This window comes from Abrus precatorius, unplaced genomic scaffold, assembly GCF_003935025.1.
Source record: "Abrus precatorius isolate BTA unplaced genomic scaffold, Abrus_2018 Scaffold2, whole genome shotgun sequence".
Lineage (NCBI taxonomy): Eukaryota > Viridiplantae > Streptophyta > Magnoliopsida > Fabales > Fabaceae > Abrus > Abrus precatorius.
The window spans coordinates 28513105-28525520 of NW_020874362.1; the positions used below are offsets into that span (position 1 = coordinate 28513105).

General features: G+C 34.2%; 1 protein-coding gene across 1 annotated transcript; it reads left to right on the forward strand.

The window, feature by feature from the left end:
- Positions 1-434: 434 nt before the first annotated feature.
- Positions 435-12403, forward strand: LOC113857652 (V-type proton ATPase subunit a1-like). Its single transcript, XM_027489748.1, has 18 exons — positions 435-813; positions 2477-2521; positions 3244-3363; positions 3808-3915; positions 4235-4348; positions 4466-4639; positions 4809-4946; positions 6116-6223; positions 6371-6478; positions 6596-6744; positions 6980-7133; positions 7560-7720; positions 8976-9182; positions 9269-9452; positions 9545-9628; positions 10448-10641; positions 10725-10784; positions 11644-12403. The coding sequence occupies exons 1-18, from the start codon at positions 670-672 to the stop codon at positions 11846-11848; spliced, it is 2457 nt and encodes an 818-aa protein (XP_027345549.1). The 5' UTR covers positions 435-669; the 3' UTR covers positions 11849-12403.
- The last annotated feature ends 13 nt before the right edge of the window (positions 12404-12416 follow it).

Sequence of the window (12416 nt, forward strand, 5' to 3'; positions counted from 1 at the left end):
TATTTGTTGATCTTGGCCAACATAAAGGTCTTCAGATTTTCCATTTTCATTTAGAAAAATGCTAAATGATAGGAAATTTATTTACACAAAAATTGTAAAAAATAATATATTGCTATTCATCCATATTTTCCGTCAAAAATCGAATTTTATTTTCAATTATAACTTACTGTTTGACAAATTATAAAAAGGAATGTACTTCGTCATTTTTTACCGGTATTTTTGGTGCTGTGTATCATTGCTGTTTCATTTAACACATTACGTCAAAGGCTGGAGAACATGTAAGAGACATAAAAAGAAAAGAAAAGAAAAAGAAATTAGTTAAAAGAAAACATGTAATAGAACATTTATTTTTCAATTAAAAGAGTTTAGTTGTTTTTTTATAGATGAAAAAGTGTGACGAGGATATAAAAAGGTTCAATTAGAAAGACATTGGCAGTGAGCAGGCGAATTTTACTGGGAGCAACAACAGCGTGGTTTTAATTTTAGCAGTATCTGATTCTGCGGGAATAATGTGAATTTTCTAATTCTATTGCAATGGCAGTTGCGAAGGGGAAACTGAAGTTGAGTGCGCAAGTTTAACAAACCAAAACGCACCCTTCAAACTCACACCGGAAACGGTATTTTCAGATCTACAAACCAAGATCCATTCCCTGTTTGTTTCCCGGGAAAATGGATCAGTTCATAGAAAATTTGCCTCCAATGGATCTGATGCGGTCCGAGAAGATGACCTTCGTTCAACTCATCATTCCCGCCGAGTCCGCTCATCGAGCCATCACCTATTTGGGCGAACTCGGTCTCCTTCAATTCCGAGACGTAACTTTCTCTCTCAGATCTCAGCTTCGTTCCTTCCTTCGAATTACGTTTTATTGTTTTTAGCGCCTTTTATTCTTCGCTTTGTTTCCTTGTTCATTGAGTGCGGAAAAATGTTTGTCCATTTTAGTTCAGGAAATGATTAAAATGCGGCATTGTTTGAATTCGCATGTTGAGTTTAGGAATCAGGTGCCAGTGCACGGAATTGTTCGTACGTGTGGTTCTCTTGTTGTTTGTTCGGTGGTTGATTTGGATTTGGATGTTGTGTGCTTCACACGAGCAGGTTATGCAAAATGTGATCCAACATTGAAGTGTATTTTTTGTATGTCGTTGATTCTAATTGTGGTTTGAGAGATTGGTTGTTAGGAGCACAGTTTGGTTGAGTCGTTGCTTGAGTTTAATGTTGTGTTTAAGATGTAGACAATTAAGCTATTTTTGATAAATAGTTTCTCATGTTTCTGAATTTCTTATTGTTTTTGAAGGTGGGTTATATACCTTGTTGAAATTCTGAACGGCTGCCTTTACCCCTCTCATTTTCAATTGATGTAGGGCTTCTTTATTTTCCAATACTTGTCTTGTATATGACTTCAGTTTGGGTTCTGATTTCGAACTAAGATTGCTACTCTCCGTTCACTGTCTATCACTGTGCTTTGTTGCATATAAATTTAGGTTCAGAAGGCTAATGTTGGAAACTTGATTACTCGGTTTTCTTTTTACCTTTTATATTGTGTCAATGCGTATGCTGCTATGAATTTGGTTTCTTTAAAGTGAGGTGATTTTTGAAGTGATAAAGTAAAGACTTGTTAACTGTCAAGTATCTTGTAAATTTAACTAACTTTAAATCACTGGAGATAGACTCTTACGTTCTCTTTTACAAATCTCTTCACTATAGAGCAGCTGAATACTGCTGCTACTATTGATAATGGTAATCAAGAACAAAATATTATCAGTAATGAATGGTTCACCATGCACATAGTAATGTTAGAGCGCTAGAAAAGGGTGATCTAGTGCACAAGGCTCCCACTTAATGGGGTTTGGGGAGGGTAGGAGTACACAAGCTTACCACCACAAGTAAAGAAGGATTTGAACCTGTGATCTCCAAGTTGCAAGACAACAACCTTATCCTTTTGCCAGGGCTTGCCTTTGTTTTAGAGAACCATATTGCGTGAAAGTTATTATTCATTATTACTATAATTTTTTTTCTTTCATTAGCATATTTTTCATGTAAGACGGCTCTCCTTTCCCATAACATTTGAGAATCACTGTACATCTTGAGAATTGTAGCTCTTTTGGATCTAGAGTCCGGCCTGTGTCTGGATTTGAATATCTCCAAATATGCTGGATATTTGAAAATTTTGATGTTGATGTTTGATTCTGGTCTATTCTCTCATACATTTTCACAGTGAGATTAAATGGAGATGTTATTTAAATTTTCAATAATACATATTCTTTGCAATATCATATACAGTGCTGTCTCCTGTTATGAACGATATATTTTAGGTGGCAACTTGCAGGTGTGTGTGTTTGTGTTAGGGAATATTTAAAGTTTGTTTTAACTTTTCCCTTGCTACCTTTCTAAAATTTCTGTTTTCGATGTTGGAGGTGTAAAATTCTCTGTAATATTTAATCACTACATTTCTTATGGACTCTATTTTCTCATTTGTAGTTAAATGCTGAAAAAAGCCCCTTCCAGAGAACGTTTGTTAACCAGGTAATCAACAATGCTTTATTTATCAGAAATTATGCTTTTTGAATGCCCTTAATTTTATCACCTTTTTGGCATGGTAATTCATTAATGTCCTTTTTTTAATGTCAGGACCTTGTTTGTAGATGGGATTTGTGGTTTTTCCATGGGGCCTGATGTTACGACACTATGTTCTCTATTTAGTAATTAGAAAAAATAAATGAAAATGTCTTCCATTAAGTATGTAGTTTGTTACATGAGATCGGATTATTGTTATTGAAAATCTCCAGATTTGATATTGAAAAGAAATTAGTCCAAACTTTGGGAAAGAGTTTCTTTTTATTGTTTTTTCCTTTTTTTTCTAGAATTAAGATGGGTTTGGTGTATAAAATATTGACACTGTTGAAATACAGCAATTCAGATAGAGGAAGTGGAAAAGAGAGATAGAAGAGACTTTGATTAGATGTGACTCACAAGACAAAGCACTAACTTTTATTTATACTGATGGGCTGATATTAGACTCATAATCCTAATTACATAAGGAAACAAATGAAATATGGAAACCACTGCTAAAAGATCATCCAAGATATTCTAAACTATTCGAAGATATTAATAATGATATTATGGGATGTTTTGATATAACGTCTCTCATGGTGTTTTTGGATTGGATTTATTATCATCAGTAGTCATGATTGTGATAATAATCTCTAAATATATATTTTTTCGTTTACTGATATTTTGCTTGACAGGTAAAACGATGTGCTGAAATGTCAAGAAAGCTACGATTCGTCAAGGATCAAATAAATAAAGCCGGTCTAATGTCTCCGCTTTCTGTCTTGCAATCAGATATTTATCTAGAGGATTTAGAGGTCCTTCTTTATTTCTCTGCCTTTTTTCCATCAGATATGATCATTGTCCTGGGGCTTTTGTATTCAATATATGCATGTTGTCTGGCTGTCAGCAATAACACGATGATGTAACATAAAGAGCTGTTTGGTTTTTGAAACCGTTTTCTGTTTTTATTTTTTGTTTTCAATTTTAATTACTAAACTGTCACCTTGTTTTTTGTTTTCAAAGATTTGTATAGGAAATACTGAAAACATTTTTGTTTTCATTATTCTCTGTGCAAATTTTTGCAAATGGAAAAGAATGAAAATAAGGTGACAATTCTTTATTTAAAACTGAACAGTTTTTAAACCAAACAGCCCCTAAGTTGGTTATTTGCATTTTTGCCCGGTTATTTTGCAGGGAGGGGGGGGGGGTTCACTGTGGAATCTGACATTATAAGTCCTGTTGGATTTTTCTTAAACCAGGTACAACTTGCTGAGCATGAACATGAGCTAATTGAAATGAATTCTAACAGTGAGAAACTTCAGCAATCATATAATGAACTCCTGGAGTTCAAGATTGTGTTACAAAAGGTATTTTCCTTTTCTCTTTTTGGTGAGCTATTCTCGTCAATTTTACAGTCTAGAGGTTTCAATATGCTCCCTCTTATTTTGGTTACACTAGTTTTTCCTGTTTGACTTCATTTGGCCAATAGAGGTCTTTCTGATCATGTCAGCATGAGTTATTGGAGTTTTCTTTTGTTCGTCTGCTTTATAACTGTACTTCTGATTTCAATGTATTCTGTCAACTGTGAATGATACTTTATTTGTGATCATAAACGAAATCTTGTTCTTTTTCATACCTACACACTTTCTCTTGTGTACGTAAACTACAATTGTGGATATATTTCAGGCATGTGGTTTTCTTGTTTCAAGTCGTGGCCATGCCATTTCAGAAGAGAGAGAACTTGAGGAGAATGTTTTCTCAAATGGAGGCTTTGTTGAAACGCCATTTTTGTTTGAACAGGTTCCTTTTAACATCCCATTTTACTTTTGATATTTTTGTGGTGTAAATTCTGTTACTAGTTTTTAAAAATTTTATTTTGTCATGTAAGTGAACAGTAATAAATGGTTTATTTTACAGGAAATGAGCCCTGTACCATCAAATCATTCTGGTTTAAGATTTATCAGTGGGATAATTTGTAAATCCAACGTTCTTAGGTTTGAGAGGATGTTGTTTCGTGCTACAAGAGGCAATATGCTTTTCAATCAGGCACCAGCTGACGAACAAATCATGGATCCTATTTCAACTGAAATGGTTTTCTTCCTTCTTATCAATTTAAAGAACATTGATAATTAAGCTGTAGTTTTGTTAATTTGCATTTAACTTGTTATTACTTTAACTGATCCTGTGCCCAGTTGGTTTACTTTCCCACCAATTTATTCTCTGTTCTCTTGCCAACTCAGATTCTTGATCTTCTTTTTAGGTTGAAAAGACAGTGTTCGTTGTGTTTTTCTCTGGGGAGCAAGCAAGAACAAAGATTCTGAAAATTTGTGAAGCATTTGGTGCAAATTGTTATCCTGTTCCTGAAGACATAAGTAAACAGAGGCAAATAACTAAGGAGGTATGTATGCTCAAATTAAGATAATTTTTCCTCTTCCATTATGTACTCTCTTGTATTGTAACAGAAAGGCCAAGTGTAATCTAGCTTCTAGATAAAACTGGGCTTTTTGTGGCTATTTTCCATGAAAAAAAAAGTTGTTTGAACTTCCATGTCATAGTATCAAGCTCTCATAATATTCAGAGCTTGTTTACTAATCCAAGAGGTTTCCCTTAGATGCTCTTTAAGATTTCAGTATTGTAATTTTTTGTGGAATTTTTTTCCATCAATATCATTCAGGTTTATTGAATTGTGAGTAGTATCAAGGGAAAAAATAGAGTACAACAACAAAGACTTATCTCATTAGGTGGTGCAAGCTACACGGATCAATAATAAGTTAAAAAAAGAGCACCATTGATTAAATTGAAATCAACAGTGCCTTGTCCTTTAGGTTCTTGATGTTGCTTTATATCATTACATGTCATCATTGGTGACTGTAAAAATGGGAAGTTGGACACTGTTGAAATTATAGGGTTTGAGTGGATAAAGAAGGAAAAGAGAAAATAGAGATTAAATAATATGAAATTGATATGGGTTTGATGTGATATAGATGACAAAACACCAGCCCCAGTTAATTCTAGACTCCTACTCCTAGTTAGATATGGAAACAAATCATAAAATACAATAAAGTTTGAAAACCACCCTTAGAAGATATATAAAATACTCCAAAATAATATAAGATACAATAGTGATATTATGAGATTTTTTTAGATACTCTACACATCTTCTCAAGCCTTAGCATATTAAACTTTAAACTTGTTATGATTAAAATAAATGAAAAATTTAATGCAGTGGCAGGCAACATCTGCAGATAGGGCCATACTACATTTTCAACTAGAGATTAGTATAGGGCAAAAGACAGGCATCACACTGTTTTGGGAACAAAGGTAGTGGCTAAAATGTGTATGAAGAGATAGAGGGTGTGGGAAGCGGGACAACTAATTGGAAAAAAAAATCATGGAAATAAAGTGAAGCTCCTTATATTTAATGGAATATGCATCCACTTTTAGGAGATGTATAAGATACTCTAAAATATTCTAATAAGATACAACAATGATTTTGTATGATATTTTCTAGATATTCTAATAGAAATTGTATGATTTCTAGTTGAAAAATATAGTTTATGGTTACAGGTTTCATCCCGTCTTGCTGATTTAGAGGCAACTTTGGATGCTGGGATTAGGCATCGGAATAGGGCTTTAGCTTCTGTAGGATGTCATTTAACAAAATGGATGGACATGGTAAGAATTTGCTTCTGCATATATTGTGAGATTTTGTTCCTTGTGATGTACCTGCAAGACAGTCCTACTATCTGATCAGTGTTTGCAAATTGCAAGTGATGGATATTTATTATGAAAATAGCTCTCATCCTTATCATCTTGACCTAGGTAAGAAGAGAGAAGGCTGTGTATGATACATTGAACATGTTAAATTTTGATGTCACCAAAAAATGTCTTGTTGGAGAGGGATGGTGCCCTATATTTGCAAAAACACAGGTATTTTTTCCCTCAAATTTGTTGGATCTGCAATTCCCTTGCCCTTTTAATTTTGGAGTTGAAAACATCTTTGATTTAGATTGTCTATTAAACAGATCGCAACTATTGATTTTCCAGATTCAGGAGGCACTACAACGTGCAACTTTTGACAGCAATTCTCAAGTTGGCATAATCTTTCATTCAATGGATGCACTGGAATCACCACCTACATATTTTAGGACCAACGGTTTCACAAGTCCATACCAGGAAATTGTTGATGCATATGGGTAAGCCCAGTATTTACTATGTTTGTTAGCAGCAGCGCAAATATGTTAATTTATTGAAATAAATTACTTTCTATGATGTTAGAAATACATGGCAATGTGGTATGCCCATGTCAATAGATCAATAAATGTCTGATTAATGTACAAAAGAATTTGAGAAAGTTTAGGATGGCACCCATATTTTGCAGTGTTGCTATGGAAACTGAAAAGTCTCCTAACCAGCTCTTGTGCTTGGCAGTGTTGCAAGATATCAAGAAGCAAATCCTGCAGTTTACACAACTATAATATTTCCTTTTCTTTTCGCGGTGATGTTTGGGGACTGGGGTCATGGGATTTGTCTGTTGCTGGGAGCACTGTTTCTTATAGCATGTGAAAGCAAGCTCAGCAATCAGGTAATTTCATTCTAACTTTGGCATAAATAAAGTAGCAATGCGAGGACTATATCAAAAAAATCATAATGAGTGACATCTATTATGGATTTATGGTTAATCTTCTTCGTGAAAAAAGCTTATTTGTGATATATTAAATTTGAACAAGCTTCTTTTCCATCTGATGTTAGTAGGATCATCATATTGATGTTCAAAGTTGAGTATCCAGTGTTTTCTATAATTTAGTTGATAAACACGACAATAATTAAGTGACATTTTTTTTTATGATTATTATGATTTTAAGTCCTTAAATATCTTGAAATTGAAATGTATAGTAATGAAACTACTGTACAGCATACAAGTGCAAAATAGATGCACAAAATCCTTTATTTTTGCTCTGCTTTTGGCATTGAAACTCAGTCCCTAACAATTCTATTTGATTTCTGCCAGCGACTTGGAAGCTTTATGGAGATGCTATTTGGTGGGCGCTATGTGCTACTCTTGATGTCACTATTTTCAATCTATTGTGGGTTAATCTACAATGAATTCTTCTCTGTTCCTTTTCACATATTTGGTGTGTCTGCTTACAAATGCCGAGATAGTTCATGCAGGTGTCTTCTATTTGTCTCTTTAGAGCCTATTATTTTGCGCCATTCTTTTTCGGTTCCATTACCTGGATCCACACCGCATTAGTTGTTGGTGTTTTAGGTTGCGCTTTGCATTTTATTTCCTTAATTGAAGCATACATTAACTAACTATAACTATTGTTGCAAAATTATAATTATATATATATGATCAATTGTATCTGGTGTCAAACTCTGTAGGTACCCCAAATCTCACTCGTCTATTTTATTTCCATCTGAAGGCTGTCATTTAATCATTAAGAAAGTCATTTGACCTTAATATTTGGTGTTTCCTTCTAATTGTTATGCAAGAATAACCTTTCTTTTTTGTTTCCATGAAGTTCCTTTCTCTCGCCTCAAATATTTGCTATCAATATACAAATGGAATCCCCACATAATAATTTGTCATGTTTTTATTTTATGAATCAGTGATGAAAGTGGACATTGAAATAAATTATAGTTTATGCAACCTTGGCCTTTATGTTCAGACAATGTTTCTAGAATAATACATGCATATAAATATAATATTGGTGATACTAGGACTGGATCAAATCAATGTTCTTTCAATTTAAAACTGTCATTAGGTGTTTAAAATCAGCCCAATGTAAGTTTTTTTTTTTTTCACAACTGAATGCAAACAAAGAAGTTGTGCCTGTCAAACAACAGCAGTGCCCAGGGCTCTGTCACTGCTGAAAGGGAGTGGAGCTTTCCACCATGTGTGAAACGAAAAATTGAGATCATGTGACTTTCTTAATGAATAAAGGTCAGCCTTTAGGTGAAAGCAAAAAGACGAATGAAATTTTGTGTAACTAAAATTTGACACCTTGTGTCAATTGTGTGTGTGTGTATTTTAACTTTAATATTAGTTAAATGTCTTCACTTCAATATTATAAAGATTCAAATCATTCACTAAAATATGTCATCTGGACATTAATGAATCAGTTTTGGATGGAGCTTGTAGGATTAATCATTCAAGTCCTGGTAAATGATTCTTTGATTATCAAATTTTTTATTTTTGCTAAAATACAAATGTTGATTCAAATCATTCTACTACTCAAGTGTGTGAACCACCAATTCTATCATGGGAAGAATATTTTAGTTTGACACTATCAGATGTATTTGGTGACAGTTCTAATTTTGGGTGTTTAACTGTTTATATTGTCAGAGCTTTTATAAATTGGAAAGTTATTTTTACCCAGGTTTTAACTTGGTGTTGTGTGATTGTTATCATTCTCCACCTCAGGGATGCACATACTACTGGCTTAGTAAAATACCGAGAACCATATCCATTTGGTGTGGATCCCAGCTGGCCTGGAAGTCGTTCAGAATTGGCTTTTCTAAACTCTCTCAAGATGAAAATGTCTATTCTGTTTGGTGTGGTGCATATGAACTTGGGCATTATATTAAGTTACTTCAATGCTCATTTCTTTCGCAACTCACTGGATATAAGGTGCCCTACTTTTCTAACTTCCCCTGCAGCTATTGTTTTTCTATCCTGAGTAAAATGTTCTAACTTTCTCTTCACGATGTTTTTAGGTACCAGTTTGTACCACAGATGATTTTCCTCAACTGTCTATTTGGGTATCTTTCCTTTCTCATTGTTGTCAAGTGGTGCACTGGCTCTCAGGCAGACCTTTATCATGTAATGATTTACATGTTTTTAAGCCCCTTTGACAATCTTGGTGAGAATCAATTGTTTTGGGGCCAAAGGCCACTTCAAGTATGATTCTGTTCTTTGCTTCATTGTTGTTTCATAATTTTTGTTCCATATCCTAGCTTACATCATTCTGAATTACTGCTCATGATATGCAGGTGGTGTTACTACTCTTGGCTGTAATTGCAGTTCCATGGATGCTCTTTCCAAAACCTTTTATACTAAAGAAGATTCATAATGAGGTGCCACTTTTGCCACCCTTGTGTATGATTTTATTGCTTGAAAGTTGATAATTTTGTTCACCAATTTCTTGATTACATGTTAATATGTCTACTTTACATACATATGCTTGTTGGTTTGAGTTTCCCAGTTTGACTGGATTTTTCTTAGGGCTGTCAAACAGTTCTCCTTGAGGTCTATTATATGATCATTTTTCTTTAGACTAAAATATGCTAGTTCAAATCACTTTCAACTTCCATTGGCTATGCAGACATTTTTTTTATTGCTATGTAGGTTCCTTCATTTTGTACTTTTGTTGACAGTTGATGGGAATTGATAACTACTGTTAGGAGCAGTCATGTATGATATAAGTGTAATATTAACTGTCATGTTGGCAGTTATATGATAGAAAATAACATACCCTACATTAATTATTCTGCATTAGAATTAGAAGCTGCTCTGATGACGAGTTATTCGTAGAAAATAACCCGCAGCAGAGTATGTGGGTTACTATTTGCACTTTGTGGACAAAGAATACTCTCTGTAGGAGACTTTTGTCTCTAGGACAGGAAGTGCATTGCTGTATGTGTGTGATTTCTGTAATCAGTTCTATATTTGTAGTTTAACAATTGGTTTTCTATCAATAACTTGTTATTAATGAAGCTGTTAAGATATCTCACATTGGCTATAATAAATAGAGTTAGAATGCTCCTTATAAGGACTTAGATAGTCCTCTTCTTATGAGCTAGTTTTTGTGAGTGAGTTAGACTCAAGTTTCTTAACAAAAGCAATGCCAAGGTGTTTGTAAATATTATTAATCTTTTATCTGGATGATATTATAGAGATTTCAAGGACGCACTTATGGTATACTTAATACCACTGAGGTGGATCTTGAGTTGGAACCAGATTCTGCCAGGCAACATCATGAGGAATTCAATTTCAGCGAAGTCTTTGTTCACCAAATGATTCACTCCATTGAGTTTGTTTTAGGTTCAGTTTCAAATACTGCCTCATATCTACGACTTTGGGCATTAAGGTTTGTTCAGCTACGATTCTCTCATTGCCATGAATTCCTATTTTAGAAATTCCTAATCCTTGGTTGATATAACCACTTTGCAGCCTGGCTCACTCAGAACTTTCTACTGTTTTTTATGAGAAAGTCCTGCTACTTGCTTGGGGGTGAGTTTGATTAATAACCTTTCTTTAATATGGCAAGCATTTTTTTAAGCTCTTCATTATTTCTGCTTCCTTTATCTCTCCCCCCCCCCCCCCCCAAAAAAAAAAAAGGTGCATGTACTTACAAAACTGTGATTTATAATCAAAGTTGACTGAATGGTTAACATGAAACGCTAAAATAAAGGATGGTTTTCATAGTCCACAAAGTGCACTTGATCTTTTGGCAGAGAGGAACCTAAGTACAACACTAGGTGAATGTTGTGAACATGAAGAAGAGCTCTCGCAATAAATACCATCAAATATAAATTTCATCAAATTGCTTAACTTCTTTTTTATCTTAACCTGCTGTTTTATGTTTGGTTTTGGGGGGTAATAGCCTACACTAATTTTGATATATTTTTGTGTTACCGTAGTTTGACCATAGTATGTAATTGACAATCATTATTGAGGACAGTTAGAAACTGTTTTTTTTATGGCGTAGAGTATTTTTTGAACAGATGATATGTTCATGGCTTATTTTTTGTAGTTGCTATTGTCATTGAAATTCTGGATGACAGTTATTTTAATCAAAAACAAGTGCAGCCAATAATGTATTTTGCACGAGCCATCGTAGCATCTGATGGGCCCCTGATTAGGAGTTGTGACTAGCGAACATACAACTATGAAACTAATCTCATATCATGAATATAAGTAAATTTTGGTAAAAAGTTTATTCAGATATCTTGTCTGCATTATTTTGTTGGATATTCGGCTCAAGAATTATCCATGTATCGGGTTTGCATTCCTTTTGTTGCATTATCTTTTTTAGTATCATTTTTTAATCTTTAATCGTTGATGTCATCCCTGAATGCAATTATAACAGGTATGACAATCTTGTCATTCGGTTAGTGGGGCTAGCTGTTTTTGCCTTTGCGACTGCCTTTATACTACTTATGATGGAGTCTCTGAGTGCTTTTCTTCACGCCTTGCGTCTTCACTGGGTAGAATTTCAAAATAAATTCTACCATGGTGACGGCTACAAGTTCAGACCTTTTTCCTTTGCCTCCTTAACAGAGGATGAAAATTGAGCCATTTTTGTCAGTCTTGATCTATTAGCAAATTTATGCAAAGGATATATTTAGAAGGAACACAATGAGAATTTGTGGGATCCAATTTAGTGGCTATGGACGCTGGATTTGATTGATATTTGACCTAGCAACAAAATTCTGGGACATTTTCCCGTGGCTATGCTGGGGTGACAGATTTCGACCTACAGTCATGGATGGCATCTGTAACCGAATATTTACTTTCTAATTTTTCATTTTCTTTCTTACTTAGAGTAGGAAAACGGGAAGAGATTAGAGAATGGAATGTTTAGACTAATTTTGTAAAAAGAAGACCATCACATTCCATATTTACACAAATGTAACGCGGGCTTTCCCGGGATGTAGGCATTTATTTACTCTGAAAATTTCATGTAATGTTATAACAAGTTATAGTTCCATCTCTTTTTGTAAGTTTAAATCAGAAAATACCGAAGTTGCACGATGCCATCTGTATGAAATTTTGTCGTGTTAAGGACCCCATGAATAAAATTTGAATGGTGTTTGCGCCAGTCTCTGGGAATGAAATAAAGTGATGTTGCCTATATCTTGT